The sequence below is a fragment of the Mus pahari genome, chromosome 8 (genome assembly GCF_900095145.1).
Source record: "Mus pahari chromosome 8, PAHARI_EIJ_v1.1, whole genome shotgun sequence".
NCBI lineage: Eukaryota > Metazoa > Chordata > Mammalia > Rodentia > Muridae > Mus > Mus pahari.
Window position 1 is genome coordinate 65,270,002 of NC_034597.1, and position 20,771 is coordinate 65,290,772.

Below are 20,771 nucleotides of genomic sequence, written 5' to 3' on the forward strand. Positions count from 1 at the left end.
ACTGATAAACATTTTTTTCCAGGTATCTGCTGGCCTCTGAGAATGACCTCCTCCACCACTCACTTGCCGATTTCTTCACGGAACGTCTTACTCCTTTAGCATTCTATTATTGGTCAAGTTCTCTCCGTGTTCTGGCTACTAACCTCTGCTGCTGAGCTGTCGGCAAAGGCTTTCTGCACTTCCTTGGCTGTGAAGGACTCTCTCGAATCTGACAAAAATCGTATCGGTCAGTTGATGCTGCCAATCTGTTTCTCTGTCTGCCTCTTTCTGTGCCTGCCGATCAGGATTGTAGCTCTCAACTACTTCTCTAGCACCCTGCTTGCCTGAGTGCTATCATGTTCTCCACCGTGATGCGCTAAATCTCTGAAACTGTAAGCGAGCCCCCAACTAAACGCTTTCCCTTGTAAGAGTCGCCTTGGTCACGGTGCCTCTTCATAGCAATACAACAGCGTTTACTGCAACAGCAGAAAGAAAACTAGGACAGAAACTGGTACCAGAGAGATGGCTGTGATGGCCCTAACCATGAGGCTTTTATACACTGGGTTGTTTTGAGGGAGGAAGGTAGAGGGTTTTGAAGCTTTGGCTGGAAAAGCCACTGAGTGCTCAGAGCTCAATAACCTTCTGTGGGGACGTGGAACACGAAGCTAAGAACACTGCTGACGGTGGGGGCCTGAAGGATGATTCAGAAGGAAGTCAGAGTCCCTCAAAGGCTAGCAAGGCTGCCCTGTGGTATTTCAAATTAAGAATCTGTGGTGTCTCATCAGCTGCGATCGACAAGATCCTAGTCTTACTAAAGGAAAAGATTTGCTTTCCTGGGACAACGGATGCTAGTTAGGTGGGATCGAGAAATCATCTGTGATGGACTTCACCACAGGCGGGAGGTCTTCTGGGAAGTGCTGTTCAGGGTCAGCACACGGAAGCTGTGGTGCAGTCCAGGGGCCAAGGCTGCACAACGGTTTGGCAGCAGAACTTGGTAAATGATGTGGAAGACTCTCCTGTATCGTCCTGGTTTTGAAGGCGTGAAGGTGTCATGGAGAGCGGCTGAGGCTTGACACTGTGTGGCAGGGGCAGGGTCTCCCTGAAGAGACCAGAAGAGTCCCTGGGTGATCACGTAGCCTCAGTGGCAGTGTCAGCTCTAAGATTGAAGGGTCATGGAAAGAAGTTGAGGCTTGCCATCGTGAGAGGTCACTAGGGAAGGTGCAGCCTCAGCTGCAGTGGAAACCCTGGAATATCAGAGGTGCTGGGACTACAAGAAGACTGCCAAGGACAGTGGCAGGTGTGGAATGAAGCCACCCTGAGCCCAGGACAGACTGTGTGCACCATGAAGGGTAGAGCCAGAGAAGTGTGGCTGCTGAGCCTTGGAGACCAGAAGATCATAAGTGAACCCCATACTGGACACTACTTTAGTAGTGCTAGATTTTGGGGTTTGTTCATTGACCTTACTGTAACTGTGCCCCAGTTTTCCCTTTCAAAATAGTAAAAAAATAAATGCATATAACTTACTTCAGATTTTACAAGACTCCACAGGTAAAGGACTTTGTATTTAATTTTTTTTCCACTTTTAAAGTAAATTTTGTTTTGTTTTATTTTGCTATTGTTTTAGTTTTTGTTTTGTTTTGAGATGGGGGTCAATCCTGGCTGGCCTGGAACTTGTTATACAGACCAAACTCAAACATATGCAGGCTTCTGGCTGCCGAGTGCTGGGGTTAAATGCATGTACCACCATGCCTGTCACAAAGTGTTGAACATTTTAAAGATTGTGGGAGTTTTAAAGTTGTTCTATTTTTTTATCCTGTGATATTAGCATGAGATTTGGGGGACAAGGGAAGGTCACCTGCTTCTGTGTCAAGGTGACATGGCTAGACTCAGGGTGGCTTCTAAGTCTACTTGGGCAGAAGGAACCTCAATGGAGGAATTGCTGCCATCCGACTTGCCTATGGGTATGTCTGTGGGGCATTTTCCTGACTGTTAATTGATGTCCTGGAGCCCAGTCCACTGTGAATGTTATTTTCCTTGGAGACATGGGCCTGTGCCATAGTAGAGAAGAGGCTGAGAAGAGGCTGAGCCAGCCAGTAAGCAGTGTTCTTTCACGGCTGTGGGTCATGACCCCTTTGGGGTCAAACAACCTTTTCATAGGAGTCACCTAAGACCCCCTGGACAACACAGGTATTTACATTATGACTCAGAACAGTAGCAAAACTGTAGTTATGAAGCATCAATGAAAATAATACTGGGAGCTGTAGGATGGAACAAACCCCTTTCTCCCCAGGATGCTTTTGGTCACGGCGTTTATTACAGCAACGGAAACTCTGCTGGGACACTACTGGGCGTGCAGAGTCTACATTCAGAGAGCTAATCATATCCAGGGAAACGTTCTACCTAGACAAATGGCAATGTGCTTACTTAAACGTAATCTAACTTCAAAAGTCAACATGCTTATATTACTGTTGAAAAATATCACAGAACAGTATGTTGATAATCGTTCTAAAAATGTAAGGCCCAACCTTAGTGACCGGTTATATACAGTCTGTTGGGGTGAAGCGACAGGAGGATTTCTAGGTCTCTCCAAATATACAATAATCAGCAATTTTATGGATTTAGAGGGCAGCTCTAATATTGTCAAGCTAATCCACATATGCAATTTGACCATTATTAGAAATTGGGTCTCTGTTGTAAAGCTTTCATCTATGCTTAAGTCACTTTTGCCAATAACAACAAAAAAAGGTGGCCAGCCATCTTCTAAAAACAAAAACAAAAAACCACTAACTGTAGATACCTGAAATAAAATACAATGTCCTTATATTTAAAATAAAATAAAAATAAAAAGCTGCTTTTAAGATGATTTATTTTCAGCTATGCATGGAGACAGGTTGGAGGACTACCCACTGACCAGAGGCAGGAACGAAGCATACACCGGAGAAAGGATGCTCGGATGAGCAAGGGTATCAGTCTTAGAAAAGAACGATGGGGATGGAGAACTGGCCTTTACTGCCAGCTCTAGGGGTTCTGATACCCTCTTCTCTCCTTAAAGGGCAACTGTACTCACATACACAGAATCTTCGAGCAGACCCACATACATGCTCACAATTAAAAAGAAAAACAAATCTTTAAAAAGAGAGGAGCTGATTTAAATGGTAGGTAGGGTCTTCCAAAAGCATGAACTTACAAATCAGTATAATAATCCACCTGCCAGCTCACATTTCCTCCTCCAACTGCAGAGCTATCCAATGAGGTTACAGAAGGAAAATAAATATCAGGTCAAGAATCTCATTTCCATGCTTCAGGGAACTATTGAGCTGAATTTAAAGTGATAACTAACGTCACTGATTTGTGGGCAAATGAGACAAACAAAGAAAATAAGACACTCATTTCTCCTAAAAGCAGAAACAAAACTAGAGTTTCAATAACAAAACTCTGATCAGTTATTACATCTGTGGAACCTCCTGAGCCTTCACACCACGTGAGATACAGGACTGCTTTTTTTACTATTACTTTCAGTAAAAAAAAAAAAAAAAAAGAAAAGAAAGAAAGAAAAAACAAACAAACAAAAAAACCCCCAAAAACCTCACTACAAAACTCAAGTGCAATTACTAAAAGATGCTAAAAAAGGAGAAAACCCCTGGATGTAATTCACAATGTCTTCCTAACTCCACTTGGTGCAGAAGCCGAGGTCCATCCAATGGCCTGTCCATGTGAATTGGGAATGAAAACTCGTGGCCTTGCTTGCATCCTCCTGACATGACTGGGTTGCCAACGAGGCAAGAAGAGCCACTATCTGACAGTGTGTCCACACCCACTGCTGGCTGGCCAGTATCCCAACTTTCTAAAGTAAAGTACCTCTCTGATTCAAGATACAACTCTCCCGCCATTCTAAACAGGTACCCTGTTAAAAGAAAGACCATGCCTACCAAGTCCTGAGGCCAGGGCTAACTTATTTTAAATTGGGTGAAAACATTCTCACTGAGCCACAGCAATATCTACTGTATGACATTGTAGGTTGATTCTTCATCAATCAAAGATTCCTCACAACCCAGTAATCTTCCTAAAGTAGCCCAAATGTGGGATGATAGCCAATGGGGAGCCTGGTACATGCAAACCAGAGGGCAGGAGGACCAAGCTGACGCAGAAACAACAAAGGAAGCTCAGAGGTATACATGGCTTTGTGGGCCTAAGATGTCACCAGATTCGGATGCTTGGGTGATACAAAGCCTCTACTGTAAATGATCTAGGAGCCCATAAAGCACTGTCCTCAAGACTAAAGTAATACCAAAGATAGCTGCAAATACGACCTGTAGCCTTAGCCCCATACAGGGTACTGCTTTGTTACCTGATACTGTCTACAGTTTGGAATCTAGTCTACCAAAGAAGCCATGTGTGCATGAAGGCCAGTCCAGAGCTACTCTTCCCAGCCTACTGTCAGGAATGGGCTTAAGTGTCACACCCTCTGCTATTCACCTAGTGAGTTGAAATGCTGCCTTCCCATACCCCACACAGATATACTTCCTGGAAAACCAACAGCCCACAACCTGGTTCTGAGGATCAACTGTTCAATCATCCATAAAGATTCGCAAACACTGCCCAACTTCGGAGAAAATATCAAAGACTCCACACTAGTGGAGACTTCTGAAAAATGGAGTAAACTATGACAGTAAGAACAATTTTAAAAACTGTTCCCAGCCCGTCAACGGACTTTGCATGCAATCATTTAATGGAGTCTGCACAACTCTTGCACATATCCCTGAGTACCTGATAAACTGTACAATGGTTTACGCTGACTTTAGACTATAGTTCCAAACCATGATTCTCCCAAGGAACAGAACTAATACAATCTTAGAGAACAGATGACTTCATGCCATCCCCTGGAAGGAAACATTGCCTCATACATTTGTGAGATGAAAATGTTCTGTTGTGAGTTGAGCAGGAAGACTTGTGAACTACCTTCCAATCGGGGAGTTCTGGTTTTCCACTCATGTATGCCTTCCTTGCTGAAAATCACTGCATTAAAAATAACTAAGTATGTAACCAACTGGGTCATGGGATTCTGTAAGTGTTATTCACTTGCTTTTACCCTTCTTGAGAATTATAAGTTGCCTACACTGTCAGGAGCACCACAGAAGAGGCACAACTGGGAAATTCTGATTTTGCTCTTTTTATGGTAATCTGATTTCCCTTCCTTCCTTCTTTTTCTCACAGGAAGTGAATAAGGGCATTCACATTCCATTTGTCCCAGGGTAAGCCAGTCATGACAGTGACAAGTATGCTCCTTCATAATTCATGAGGGCTTTCCAGTGCAGACGCAAGTAATTTACCAAATGAAATCGGCTTGAAGGGTTTCCGATTCACAGTGGGAGCTCCCACTAGCCCACGGTAGAATCGAATTATCAGAAAAGCTGTATTTTCACAAATATCTGAAGCCGAGATGTTTGTGCAATATTCAAACACACGCAAACAAGACAGATGTACAGATGAACAGAGTTGAAAGCAGAAGTGGTCGCCAAGACATTGTGGCCGGTATATAAAAATTAGGTTTTGTTTTTCAAAAACAGAATTGGTAAATTTCTCTTCATTGACACAGCTTGATGTAAGAACACTTTAAATATATTCTCCCTTTTCTCAAATAACACTGGAATCCCCCTAACCATCCCCTAAGCCAAAATAAGAGTGGGGGGGGGAGGAAAATAAGGTGTGGGAAGGAAAAAAGGGTTGCTGGGTGGATTTTAATAACCTTGTGTAGTATACTCTGAAATGTGATTCAGAGTCTCTCAGAAGAGTTTTTTGATTTTTTATTTGTTTGTTTAACTGTTTGCTTTTTAAGTTACTTTATCTTTATCATTAAGGAAACAAAGAAGCCATAAGAAATGTAACTTCTCATTACTGTTCACCATAGCGACAAAGATCATCTTAATTGGTGCGGCTGCTGCCTAAATCCTGGAGTCATTTTATCTTAAATTAAATAGGGAAGAAGTCTCTGCAAGCTCCAAGCACCATCCGAGGAGGCCAGTGGGACTGAGCCTGGGACAGGGAAAAGGTAAACTGTATAATTAGGCAGGCTACAGAGGACTGCCAAATGGGCTGAGAGTAGACTGCAGGATAAAACTGAAAATGTCAGTAGTTAGCATACTACACAGGCCCGTGCATCATCATCACCGTTGATAACAATCACTGGATTTTTAATGAATATTAGTTTGATTCATATCTTAAAATGCTGGGAATGAAATCCAGCAATTAACGGACTTTGCAAAGCAGCTGAGGCTAAGGAAGATCTGCCTCTCTTAGCTACTCTATAATTCACTGATATTAGAGCTTTTTCTTTCAAATTTGGAATTTCACATTTCCTAACATTAAATGATTTTCCACCTTTTTCTTAGAATTGAACAGATATGTAAGACCACTTTAGTTAAACTGCAATGGAGCAACTTCAGTTTAAAAAAAAAATGTAGGTTATTTATTTGAAGGTATCTCTTGAAATTGAAAAAGAAAGATGCAAAACAAACAAACAAAAAGATGTCTATTCAATGGTTCAAACAGCTAGGCTGACGTTTTTTATCAAAACGTGGCCATTTGAACTAAGTCAAGTGTTACCTCGGGAACGCCAAGTTTCCTGCACGCTTCCAAGAAGTTTTCCACGTTCCTCCTGCACTTGGCCATGCTGAGTTTGGGCTAAAAAGGGAAACATACAGAGGCAACATATTATTAAGATAAAAAGCTATCTAGAAACAGCCATCTAGAGACAAAAAAATCCTTAATATTCTTGGGCTGTGTATATGCACAGGCATTTACATATGCATGTAAATTAGGTAACTTTATATACACAGAAGCATGTAATGTTGGTAAGCTAACATATATGTATGCTAGGATTTCTTCTCATATGTCTAAGTATCTGTGTGAGTGCACACAAAAACACAGAGCTCTGTGGGATGATAAAGTTTGATAAGCTGTTTCAGTTCAGCTAAAAATATACCATAGACAACACCTTTCTCCAACAACAAATGTTTTTCAATACAAAAGTTAAAATCCATGAGGCTAATCATCTCCTTACCAAAAAAAAAAAAAGTTTAATTAGAAAGACACAAACAAAAAGGCAAAAAGCACTAAAAGTTGTAGATTTGACCCAAAGCTTCCAACTGCTGCACAGACCCTCACTTCAAGTGACCTGGGAAGGGTAGATGGGTAACAGGCCCATTTGATTCATGCAGGAAAATTCTTCTATAGTAAATTTTAAACACTTTTGCCAATTTTTTAATATGCCACCATTAATTTCCTTAAAGAGGAAAGCAAGAAGTTAAGTATGACTGACCCAAATTTTCCAAGTGAAAAACTGTTTAATAATGGGGATGATGATGATAAATAATAGGAATAATAAAGACTTATCACGTTAATAGCAGGAAGTGACCAAGTAAGAGTGAATCAATTGGTCGAAGACTCGAAACTCATATTAATTAGACCTATTGGGATGCCAATGTTTTGCTTACAGCCTGAAATACAATCTGAAAAACCGAAGGAACAAATTTCCCCCAACCGCCAGGAAAATTTTCAGTCCATTGAGATAGCAATGACTCTATCTATCCACATTACAAAAACCCACTCACTATGGGGCTTGGGAAATGAAAAGACCAGAGCACTTAATGCTTGCAGTAACACAGTCAGGACAGGTACTGATGGGACAGACGGAACCTACTGGCTGACTGTTCTATCCCATGCTGCATCTGATGCTGAACCCATAACAGTGAAACCAAAATATATGACCATGGGCCCCACAGCTCTAGTGTAGCTGGAAACAATGAGCTGAAAGAGGGTCCGGTGGGATACACAGTAGTTCTTACTGCTTGCAATAAGGGAAAATACAGAGAAACCAAATTCTCATGGGTCAGAGCAGGAACTGTGGAGGGCAGGGTGACAGGATGGCTTAGTAGGTAAAGGCACCTACTGCCAAGCCTGACGACCTGGGTTCAAGCTCAGGACCCACACAGATGGGAGAAGAGAACCAACTTCTTTAAGATATCCTCTAACCTCTGCACACCCACAGAACAAGTGCATGCCTAGACACACACACACACGAGAGAGAGAGAGAGAGAGAGAGAGAGAGAGAGAGAGAGAGACAGAGACAGAGACAGAGACAGAGACAGAGACAGAGACAAGAGAACAAAACCACTTCAAGAAGCTCACAGGATAATTTCTGGTAAGTGGACATTTAGAAACTTTAATATAATAGTAAAAACTATGTTCAGGAAGGATCTAATGACAGACAATTTAGGCTCCCGTGGATTTTAAACATCACTACATAGCATATAGAAGAACACGATTAGAAGCACAAATGTACGGAGCACATGCATGGTAATGGCCATAGGATGCTGTCCGCAGATGGCAGGAAAGGACCTTTTTCTGCTTTCTGCTATTTTATCCAGCCAAGTGTTGTTTTTTAAAATGAAGATTTTTTTTTTTAAAGGATGGTGTTTTCCTGCAACATAAATAAAATCGTAAGTGTTTCTAATTCTTACTGTCTCCTGACACTTTACAAAGTGACAGTGCACATTCCATTTGGATGCCAGAGAATACAGTAGCTCTCTTTTAAACTGGAAAAAAGAATTGACAGTTCACTGTACAGCTCACACAACCTTGGTGGCTAAGAGAGGACACGACTTCAGTTCCTAGCACCCACATAAGACTTACAAGTCCACTCTAGGGGACCCAATGCCCTCTTCTGCATCCTTATACACCTGTGCTTATGTGCACACACCCAAAACAGAATTTCAAAATACATACAAATCTAGTCAGACAGTGGTTGCACACACTCTTAATCCCAGCACTCTGGAGGCAGAGGCAGGCAGATCTCTCTGAGTTCAAGGTCAGTCTGGTCCTTGAACTTGCAGTTCCAAGACTGCAAAGACTACATAGAGAAACCCTGCCAGAAGTAACAAAGGGAGGGAGGGAGGGAGGGAGGGAGGGAAGGAGGAAGAGAGGGAAATAAATGAATAAGAAAATAAATAATCTTTAGGTCGTGACACTGTGTTGAATGACAGAATTCACTGTTCCACATTAAAGTTGCTAGAGAAATATTTCACAGAGAAGCCACATTGCCCACCATCATATTTCTGAGGCAAAAAAATAAAATAAAATAAACAAGAAAGAAAAAAAGAAAAAAAGGTGGTCACACTTTTGAAAGAAAAAAGCAGTGTTAATATTATCAAAGAGATACTGAGCCCATTAGCTAATCCTTCTGCTGTCACGAGGAAACAAAGCAGGATTTTAAAAAAAAACAAAAAACAAACAAACAAAAAAAACTGCCCCAGTGAGAGCCCCCGAGTGAGGAGGGCAGGGACTTCACACGAGTGGTCTCTGGACGCACTGATTACATGGTCCGAACGGTCCCTTGAGATGAGTGGCTCTGCTATATATAAACACAGTCAGTAGCAGTGGCTCACACTTAGGTGTCCCATCTCCCCAGTACCTCATTTCATCTTTTCAAGAGCAGGTCTATTTCAGAGAAGGGCGTAGCAAGCTAAACACAGGATGCAACTTGCCCAAAGCTTTTAGACACAGATCTGGAATCCCAATCCAACTTCGAATCTTAGCCCCTAAGCTCTTTAGCTTTCCCTAATGCACCCAATCTGTTACATAAACTTTTTCTGCTCTTGTTTATGTCACCCTACATGGGCCTCAAAGACAAGGCTATCTCTGACTCCTCCAGTCTTGCACACAGGATCACAAGCTGCCCCTGTAGCGTTCTTTCACCTGCCTCGGGCTCTGTGGTATCTAGGACAAGGGTCAGGACTAAGATATAGCTCGGTGGTGGTGGGGGGGGGGGAGTGAGCAAAGGTCCTGGGTTTGATCCCTAGGAGAGGATGAGAGGAAAGAGGATGGGGAGGGAGGAAGGAGAAAAGCCCGCTGAGTGATGCCCCAATGAGTAGGTTATTAAGGATGCTTTACATTTGTCTATCTTCATAAGCTACGGTAAAATCCCCAATGAACAAGAAAGAGAAGAGACCCCAACCAGCAACAGGGAAGCTGAGGCAGTAGATTTACAACTTGGGCTATCTCATGAACACAGAGTGAGACCCTACTGAGAAGAAAAGCAGAAAAGAGTCCACCTTGAAACAGCTCTCAACCAGACAGCCTTCTGAAGAGACCTCGGTGTTTAAATATCCCTTTGTGAGGGCCAAATCGCTGTGCTCTGGCCTTTAAGCCAGCACACTCATCAGTAACTTCTTTAAACTCCACACCTGAGACTTTTCTGCCTTTCTCATACATGTTAGAAAATAGCCTTCCTTTAGTGAAAATTCTGCTTCCCTGCTTTGCTCTGTTCTTTTACTTGTGTTGGGGTCCAATAGAAAGGGTCTAGGCAGTCAGGTTCCTGGAGACCCCACTGGCATCTTTCACCAACAACTCTGTACAAACAGAGCCCATTCTATGCCTTTTTCCTCTAGCTGTACTTACAACAGCCGGCGAGGGGACATGGATGCTGGCGACAGATCTCGGACGGACGTGGTTGGCCAGGTGGCAGAGCACGACACCATCCATGAGTGCCGCCCCCAGGTCTTCATGTAGGGTCACCTTCAGCCTCATCTCGATGCTCTGGGGATGGGAAGCAGAAAGAGGCAGTTGCTATGGGCAACGAAGCAAGTGGTAAAAACACCTGCAAGTAAGGATGTATGAACCCGACTGCTATTCTCAGTGAGGGGAGATGCATAAGAATGTCTGGAGGTGGGGAGATGGGTCTGTCAGGAAAGGGTTTGCAAGGATGTGAGTTTGATACCAGAAGCCAAAGAGTCTGGCATGGGAGTGTATGCCTCTAATCCCAGCTGCTGGGCAAGTGAAGTCTACAGGATCCTGAGACTTGTAGCCAGCCAGATTAGTCTAGTCAGCAAGGTCCAGGCCAGTGAGAAAGACCCTGAATTAAAACCAAAAATGTACATAACGCCTCGGGTTATCTCTTTTCCTCCACATATATGTGCATATTCATACACACATACATGCTCACTCTCACACACATACATGCACACCCCAGACACAGAGAGAATGTTACACTCATGTTAATTAAATATTTTTGAGTATTTAAAGAACCTTCTGTGTAAAGACAGATACGGTTGCGTTGAAATGTTTGAATTAAATGCTGCAGAACCGAAACTGGGATTGTGTGCGAGAGGCTTCCAGGCCAGCTTTTCCAACACAAAGAGTGCTGCGTGATTCTGAACATCACACTCAGGCACAGGCCACGCTCCAGTACCTCTCGGAGCTGCTCCACCAGCTCCTTCTCCTCTCTCAGCTGCTCCATCTTCCTCCGGATCGTAAACTGTGGGTCTATAGACTCCAAGTTTCTCTGTGGTCTTAGGAACACTGCAATAGAAACGGAAAAAGAAATCAATCTGTATTACCACACAGGGCTATTCCTAATTTCAGATAAATTATTTACTTATTCCAGATTGTTTATCATTCACTGTCACAGGGAAATTCCAGAGTCATAGCAAGAGTTGGCTGTGAATGCTCTAAGGGAAACCGTCTCCTGAGGTACCCTTCTGGGTTGTGTGCACTGCAGAACTGGGTTTGAGCTGACAAGAAACTGAATTGAGTGATGGGTCTCATGAGAGTGGAGATGAGACCATGCGGTCACTCAGACAAAAGCCATCATCTGTCATCATGTCCAGTGTTACCTTCTGTTCTAATCGATATTCTAATAATATGTTTTCTCTTTCTTTGATTTAATTTTGATCAAATAAGAAGATATTAGAATTGATGCTATGTGGAACCACATTTTCTGCCTTCTGTCCCATCACTGGCCAGGTGTTCAAACATTCAGCTCTTTAGATGAGTGCAGGTGACAGTCTAAAAGGCTGGCCAGATGAGAGGGGACTTTATCACCACTGGCTTGAGGACCTTAGGCTTCCTACAGAGCAGTGACTGAAAACATTGCTTCTTCTGAAGGAATTAAGAAAATACATGCTCTCAGGGCTAGAAAGATAGGTCAGCAGCTAAAAACAATGCCTGCTCCTCCAGAGGACCCAGGTTCAATTCCCAGCACCTACATGGTGGCTCACAATTATCTTTAACTCCAGTTCCAGAGGATCTGACACTCTCTTTTAGCTTCTCAGGGTACCAGGGATTCACATGGTAAACAGACATACACATAGACAAAACATCCATATGCATAAAATAAAAATAAATCAATCTCTTTTTAATTTAAACCTAGCACTGCACAGAGAAGAACAGAAGAAATGAACAATAGGAAAAAATCATATGCTCTAAAATTCTAGGTGATAACAGCAATTGGGATGATTAAAATATATTCTACATGTGCCTTTGCACCATCTTTATACCTGTAGGGCCATGCCAGGAACAGGATATCTAAAAACCAAGTATATGAGGAAGACTGTGTTTGCACAGACATTTTTGCTGGCTGTAAGGAGGTCTCTCAGTAGCTAATGAGAGCACAGCTCTTCGTAAAGTTGAAGGTGTGTGGCAGACTAAATTCTCCTTAGGTAAGAGATGTACTTAGATATATAGAGTAAAACACAATCCAAGGACTCCCATAGGCAAACCAAACAAAACAAGAATATCTAGGGAAAGATAACTCTGACCTAGAGAAACCGTGGTATAGTTTGCACCAAATTCTCAAACAATCTCTTTGCAAAGGGCAGTGGACACAAAATCTGTGTGATGTAAGCTAAAGAAAATTAAATAAATAAAAGTGGATTTACAGTCTTATAAAGATGTTCTACACATAAAGAATGATTTTAGTAGCTAGGCAGGGAGGCACACGCCTTTTATCCCAGCACTTAGAAAACAGATGAAGTCAAATCTCTGTGAGTTAATGACTACCCTGGTGAATCATATGCCAGCCAGAGCTAGACAGAGAGGCCCTGCCTCAAAAAGGGGAAGGTGTGTGTGTTGATTTTAGCAGGAGTCTTAAGTTTTTCTTTTTAGAGATTTTTTTTTTAGCCTGAAGACACAAGGCTGTTGGGGAGTGGGATGATCTGGTTTCCTGTGTGTAGATTTTTAGATGGGGCTGGGAGGTGGTGGTAGGACAAAGCCATTCCAAACAGTCTGTGCAAAGAACCCCCATGTCAGAAACCACCTCCCCAAGTAAGAGGCATGGACGCCAGGGCTGCAGCAGTTTGCAGCCATGGTCATAGAAACGGTGCTGAATACAAAGAATCTACAACGTTCATTCAGCCATTTCTTACAAGGCTTCGGTTTGTCACCCTTTAAAGAGTAAATAAGGTTCACAAGTATACCGCGTGGAGGGAAAGGCCCATGCATGCTTCGTGTAATTAACTATCCAGCACTGTGAGGCTGTACCCATCTCTGTGTTCCAGTTTTCTTTCTACATGGGTTCAAAGATGCTGGAACCAAGATGCCTGGGAAGATGAGGCGGACACCATCATTGACTGACACAGGTCATGGAGAATGAGGCTGAGTGCGTGAGCACAAGGCTTCCTGGAGCCACAGAAAGGAGTCTGTGCCCCGGTCTCAGGATGGAAGTGAACCAAGAGGTCACTGGTAAAAAAAGCCAAAGGCTTGCCACAGGAGTCTCTCACCAAGGCCCCACAGGAGCCAAAGCCCACAGGAAGTAAGATCAAATCAGAACAAGAACGGAAAAAGGCAAAGCTAGCGAAAGAAGGGTGAGGTGATGGAGCAGCTGGGCTCCCAGAGGAACGTGAGGGAGAATGGACAATTAGAAGCCTGGGAGAGCACACACCACCTGCCAATGGAAGTCCAGCAACTAGAAGAAAATACAATGTAAAACCCAAAAGCAACCTCTTCTCCCAAAGACATTAAATGAATTTACCAAAAAAAGTCAAGGAATGTGGACGGAGCGTTGTAGTGCACACACATGTCACCAAGGGGCGCCGTGACCCTACTCTAACAGGCTTCGCTGTTTGCTTTGGGGGCCATTTCCCTTTGGCCTTTATTCTGGGGAAATCTTATCTAATAGGGCATGCTTAATACTTTCAATATGTTTTTATTGGACGGTTTCATTTTGAATATGAAAATATGAGGAAGTGACGTGACCTGCAACCCCTGGTGTAACTGGACACACTCGAGCATGTATGTTAGCAGAGCAGTGTGAGGGTTTCCAGGGTGATACCATCAGGTCTGGCTCTTAATTTCCTGGCATGCCTGTTGATTTTAAAGTCCTGTGCAAATTAAAAAGGCAAAAGTGCCCGCTGGGGTAGATTTCTGTGAATAGCAAGTAATCACCAAGTGTTGAAGGTCTCTCAGCTGTCATTTCTATTTTAAAACAAATATTTCAAATGTACATGCAGTGGTTATAAATGAGAAGCATATGTATATATACACTAAAATTATATAATTAATCATAACTACTGTGAACTGTTTGAAATTTTTTAGAGAAACTCTTTCAGCTAATAAGCCTGCCAGTTTACTTCTTTCTGGATCAAGTCTTCAGGAAACTGACACCTGGGAGAATTATTGTGACTGGTGTTAGCTCCCTACCATCACATTTCAAGAGCTGTTTAATGATTAAGGGGCAAGTCACTAACAGTTACAACCGGACATAAGACCTGCTGGCTGTAATTCTCTCAGCAGGGGACAAATCTCTAAGCATGGCCTACGGAGGAGGTTGATACATGCATACAGAGGACTCTGCTGATCTTTCCATCCTTGAAAGTCACTGGTCTCTTCACTGTATCCCTGAGCTGGCATAATCTCTACTTCCTGTGAATGCCCAAAGATAATTATCTGCGTGCCTCTTGGCACTTATCATTCTATATTACCCCATAACATACGTGACTCTGCAAGAGCCCAGTTACAGGCTATTATGCATCCCATAAAGCTGTGGGCTGAGATGCATGTTTGTTGATGAGTAAATGAAACCCTGTGTTTCAAAACCTCTCGGGAAAGACAGGGGTGAGTAGCTGAAGATCATCTTTGCAGAAATGACCTTCCCCTGTCGATTCATTTCTTAATTTCTCCTCTGACAGAAAAAAAAAAAAAATCCCAAATTACTCTCCAGGTCTGAATACATTAACTTCCAAATTTAGGTTCCACAACAGCAGAGACTATCTGGTTATATGTTAGAGGCACGCTTAGCATAGGGAAGCACTTAACACGGGTACAAAACACGCACGTAAAACCCATGCTCCAAGTGTTACCTTTCAGCTAAGCAAAGAAAGCTCACGGTGCTAAAGCATACACGAAGTGAACTTCACCATGTCACTGATACAAAACAAACAAACAAACAACAACTATGCACTGTGCTTCTCTGTGGAAGCAGGGGGACTTGAAACTTGGCTTCCTCTTCCTCGGAAGTTAAGAATGTGGACTAGAGTGCCTTGTGCCTTTTAATATATTCAAATGCAAGGCCGGGATATCGTGACAAATACAAGTTTAGATTTCGACTCTTTAGGCGTTAGAAATCAGGCAAATGAATTCATCCATTTCCTTCCAGAGCTCCAAGTAAATTAGGTTCATTTACTGCCCTTCAAATGTTGAAATTTCCCCCCTATTATCTTGAGCAGTTTATTTAACTCAGATGTCAATGTGCACATAAACCATGTATCTCTGTCTACCATGGACACATAAACGAATGAAGAGATAAATGCTTAGGTTCTATCGCTTACTATCTCTGAACATGGGGACCAGACATTCTAATATAAAGCCAGAGTTGAGAGTCCCTGAGGCGCTCCCACGCCCCCGGGATCCTCATTTTTGTACTGGGGAGACTAAGACCTCAATGCTACACTGTCATCACCAAGGAAACTAAAGTGCCTGTAAACTGGCTGGAGATGGATGTCCCCTTACTCACTCTCACACAAAGATCAGTTTTAAGTCTAGAGTGGTACCCACCAATTCACCATGTATGTTATGGGGTAATACAGAATGATAAGTGCCAAGAGGCACGCAGATAATTATCTTTGGGCATTCACAGGAAGTAGAGATTATGCCAGCTCAGGGATACAGTGAAGAGACCAGTGACTTTCAAGGATGGAAAGATCAGCAGCCACAAACGAAGGCACAAGAGTTAGGGCAGGGGAAGAGGATGGGTTCTCAAGAAGTGAAGGCACCCCAGGCTGTGGTAGGGCAGGCAACACCACAGATGGACGTCCACGCCATGCTGTCCCTCTCAGACGACTGATTTCAGAAACTGTGGGTCTCCAAATGTTCAAGGTCCTTCCAGCCTGTCCGCCATTTTTTTTTTTTTAAATCTCTTTGAAGACCATGTTACAAAGATAATGGTGAAATTAAAATGAGCTCAATCTGGAACAAAAAGTTAGAAGGGATTTAAATGAAAAGAGAAACTTTTGTGTACAAAGATAGGTGATAGGCAATGAGATGAATACTTTAAGTTTGACTAAGTTAATAATTAAACGTTATGGTTATCTAAGGTTTGCAAGGCTGGACAGCTATGGTATCAGACAATGAAGAAACAAGACAATTGTAGAGATAAGCATTTCTGGACATACCAAGAAAGCCTACAGGGTAGAAGAGTCTGTTTCTATGGAAGCATTCAGGCCAACACAGAGAGTGGGCTACATTCCTCAGCTTTTCTGCTTGAGGACCCATGCTGCAGTTTCTTCCATTGAGTTAGAAAACACTGCAGTCACAAGGCAAAGTCTCACGCACAGGGACTGACAAGGTGTGTGACGCTTTGGACAAACAGCAAACAAAGAAAAAAAAAAATGAAAACCATCAAAAACAGCTGACATGGTTCCCCGATCCAGAGGGATACTGAAAACAAGCCTTTTATTACTGCTGTGGTACAGTGTGGTTAGGTTCTTGATCTGTTATACACCGAGGGAAAAAAGGCCACGTAATAAATGCAAAGTTATTTTGTTTTTAAATGTTCATAATTGCTGTGGACATCTCAGAATTTTTAATAAAAAAGACCTGGCCCAGTATCTCACCCATCAGCTCCTCACCTGTCCAATGAAGGACGGTTTGTCTGACAGGTGACAGTTAAGACCTGCAACACAGACCTCCCACCTGAGCTCTGGCACAGTCACACACCAGCATAGAAATTCTGCTGTTTAAAGTCTTTAGACCTTTCCCGGATTTAAAAAAAAAAAAAAAACACAAAACAAACAAACATGGTCCTCTGGTTTCATATATGACTCCTCAGGAAATAACTCACACATGAATCTTTCCTAATAGCCTTAGAGAACACTATACCTATAGTAGCCAGGATTTCATAAAACAGAAACTCTTCTTTTTCATAGCTTGGTCTTCCGGTTTTAAACCAAAGAACAGCTTAGTAAGAAAGATTCTCTCTAACCCTCCTCCTCCTCCTCCTCCTCCATCGGTGCCCAGAATTTAAAGCAGGATGACATAAGGAGGGGATTTTGTATCACGATTGCTCTTTAAAAAAAAACTTGACTATTTTCAGTGAAAAAATTTGAGACCTGCAGTGCTCAAGCTGTGGGTTGTGATCCTTCTGAGGGCTGGACATCCCTTCCGAATGAGTCCCTGACTGGCAGAAAACACAGATATTTACATTACGACTCATAACAGAAACAAGATCACAGTTATGAAGTAGCAATGAAAATAATTTAATGATTGGGGGAGGGGTCATCCAAACATGATGAACTGTGTTAAGGGGTCACAACATTAAGATGGTTGAGAGCCACTGTTTTACACAACTATAAAATACTAATTTTTTTTTTGCAGTTTCAGCCCACCAGAATATGCATTATTCTTTAATAAGTGGAAATTTTGGCTGAATCATAACCAGAGATCACAGCAAGTATTCTAACTATACATTCTCCAAGCTATCACAGATTGCATACATAGCTAAAAATTCATGTTACAACTTATGTTAACAGCTTCCGTGTGCATGGTGGCTTGTCTCACACCTTATTTCTCGGTTTCATTTAGTATTTCTTCTATCACCTTGTACTCTGAAGTAAAATGTTTATAATCTGAACCAGCATTAAACTAGACCAGAGATTTAGAATATATGTGGTATACAGGTCTAAATGATCATATTTTTATATTGGACTACTTGAGATATTTAATAATATAAAATTAAAATATCCTTAGTAAGACTCACTGGGTGTTCTCAATATTTAAATACTATACATACTATTTTCAGACTCAGTATCCTTTAATGTAAGTGGATTAACACCAGAAAAGTGTAAGTCAAAAATGTATAAAAACTTTGAACAAAAAAGGGAAAGTAATTTTTCATCATTTTTAGAAACTTCTCAATGTTAACATTATTTTCAGTGTAAAACCCTAGAATCAGCCATGGTATCTTTAAATTGCCTTAATTAAAAGCCCCATCTGGTAAACATGTGGAATAAAAGATTAATCTTATTTTTTGAGGCAAGGTCAGAATACAGCCTCAAGTGGCCTCAAACTCACTATCCTCCTGCTTCAGACTCCCTTACACTGAGATTATAGGACTGAACTACCACACCCACAGTCCAAAAAACAAACTCTGAGAGCAGTTACTATGGGGTCAGAAGCAAGTGGCAATTTGCCTTGAAGGCAAAACTTAAATGGGTGAGTTTCAAAGCAGATGAACCAACCAAACCCCTAGCATAATAGGTGGACAAGAGAATATTGAAAAACTCCTCCCCTGCATCAGCACCCTCGAGGTAAATCAACTGTCACATCATCAGCGGTTAGGCAAGAGGTCACGAGCACTTGTCTAGACATTGCCTCAGAGACTTTCCCGAGTATGGAGTATGCAGGTCAATATATCCTGTCTCCAGGTACACACAGAGGCCTGTGGAGCACAGCCACAGGCTGATTACACGAACATCGAAGAAGAGACAACAAAGCACCTACCATTGTCACTGTCTCCTTCAGATGGAACATTGTAGCTAGAGTTGTCCCATGTTTGTGCCTGTGTAAGTGTGTTGAAGGAGATAGGAGGGAGAATGAGGGCTGGGTCTGCAGGCGAGCAAGAGAGCCAGGCGGACAGGTGCACAAGGACCAGGGGGAACCCAGGGGACCGCAGCATTCCACACGTGGCGTGAGGTTCGTATGGAAATGAGGTGGATTTCATTACGTGGGGTTTAAAGTCAAACGGACAGTACAGGAGGGGAATGGGAGATGGCGCATGGAAGGAAAAGAATGATAAAAACGAGGGTTAGTTAGTCCTGGCTCACACTCTGCATGCAGTTAATAGCTTTAATCTTAACAGTTCTGCGAGCCTGCAGCCTAGCATGCTGTTGGGTCATGGCAGCAGAAAGAACTTCTTCATTCAGGCATCAGAAAGCAGAACGGCCCACCAGATACCCTTTGCCAATCCCTTCTAAACAACTAGTCAGCTGATACAATTGCACAATTCACCGAGAACTCCTGGTCACATTAGACAACACTCAAAATGTATACATGCATCTGTTATTTAGAAACAAAACGACTACAGAAGAATTGTGTGTTTTAATGCTTTTTAAAGAACTGAGACAGTAACTAAATATTCTCTTTATCATCGCTCCAAAGAACCTGAATGGTGTACACTGCAGGTTCAAGGCAATCTCTAACTTGGTAAGCTTGTGCTAGGCTCTATATATGCATTAAAAGTTGGTGGGTCCATTTTATAACTGAACTACAAAGGTCCAACACTCAAAAGGCTATTAATCTTTGCAGACTCTCACTCACATTTTGATTTCAGTTATGAGACATGTTTAAATGTTGCAGAACTGTCCAGAAGGCTTGAGAGAGCCTGTCGCCAGCCACAAGACAGGAGGGTACACTAGCAGTGACCTCCATTTCTCCCAGAACAGAGATGGCATTATGGGCATTCAGGTATAGCCCAGATTTGTCTGTATACGCCTACTTCCTTACATTAGGGGGCCGGTCATTTGAGTTTTCTACAATTTCATCCACACCTTTCCTTTCTGTAACATATTCTCTAGGGCTAGAGATACCGCTCAGGGGTAGTGCATGCCCCTGGCATGTGCAAGGGCCTGGGTTTAATTCCTAGGACTGAAAAAAAAAAAAAAAACAAGACAGAAAGATCTAGAAACTCTGATCATACTAGAGCCATTTCCCAAACTGTTTATTTTGTCTTATTCTATTCTAACGGCCAGGACACTGCCACACTTGGCCACGTGCCGCCCATCAGTCAATGTCTTCCAAGAACAAATATAAACGAATCATCTTTGTTTTTCCCCTAGAGATGTTTCTTTCAAGCCAGAAATGTGTAACACTCATGCTGTTGTCAAAATGCTTTGCCCCAAATCCAAGATCGCCTGTGTTCTCTACCAGGTGTGCTTATATGTGTCCAGGACCCTTGTAACAACCTATTTAAAAGCATTAGTGGTAAATACAGTAAGTCCAAGAGGAACAAAGAAGCAAAAACAAACAAGGTCCTAAGGCATTTAGCACCAAAACTGAAAATGTGGAAAGAAATGTATTTTTCTACCCTTTTTTAAAAAATTGAAAGTAACTTTGCACTTTGCTAATGTTAACTTTGTCAATACGGTAACACAAATTACAGTCAAGTAGGTCAAAAAGTAAGGTGTTTTCCTCTAAGATGTTTCCCCGACTCCTAAGCACTCATACAAGCCTTAAAGTGCTCATCCTCTTGTGTGAGTCAATGCAGAGACCTTACCATGCTTGGAAAGCAACTGGGGTCGTCTTGGGGAGGACTCTGCCTGCAGGCTGCCCTGTACCTCCTCAGGGCACCAGGAACCTTTGGGGTAAAGGGGAGCTGGTTTATTTTCCACAGGTTAAAAGTTTAAAGGGAGTATTCCTTCCCTACTTACATGTGCCCTTTGCCACTTTTCTTTGCTGTGATTCAAATGAAGGCAAGCTGCCCAGTCCTGGAAGCACAGACCACACCATAGCATAATATCATCACCCGA

The 20,771-nt window shown here is 42.4% G+C and overlaps 1 protein-coding gene across 4 annotated transcripts in view; it reads right to left on the reverse strand.

Moving 5' to 3' along the window:
* The window catches only part of Lrch1 (leucine rich repeats and calponin homology domain containing 1), a 179,513-nt gene that overhangs the window by 14,224 nt on the left and 144,518 nt on the right, over positions 1-20,771 (reverse strand). For 2 of the 4 annotated variants that reach the window (XM_021203346.2, XM_021203345.2), the window contains exons 16-18: positions 11,225-11,334; positions 10,435-10,572; positions 6,583-6,660 (exon numbers count right to left, since the gene is read on the reverse strand). In XM_021203346.2, coding sequence (XP_021059005.1) covers positions 6,583-6,660; positions 10,435-10,572; positions 11,225-11,334 — 326 coding nt within the window. Of the gene's footprint in view, positions 1-6,582; positions 6,661-10,434; positions 10,573-11,224; positions 11,335-18,747; positions 18,853-20,518; positions 20,600-20,771 lie in introns of all 4 variants that reach the window. The other 2 variants (XM_029541474.1, XM_021203343.2) reach the window with 2 other exon arrangements.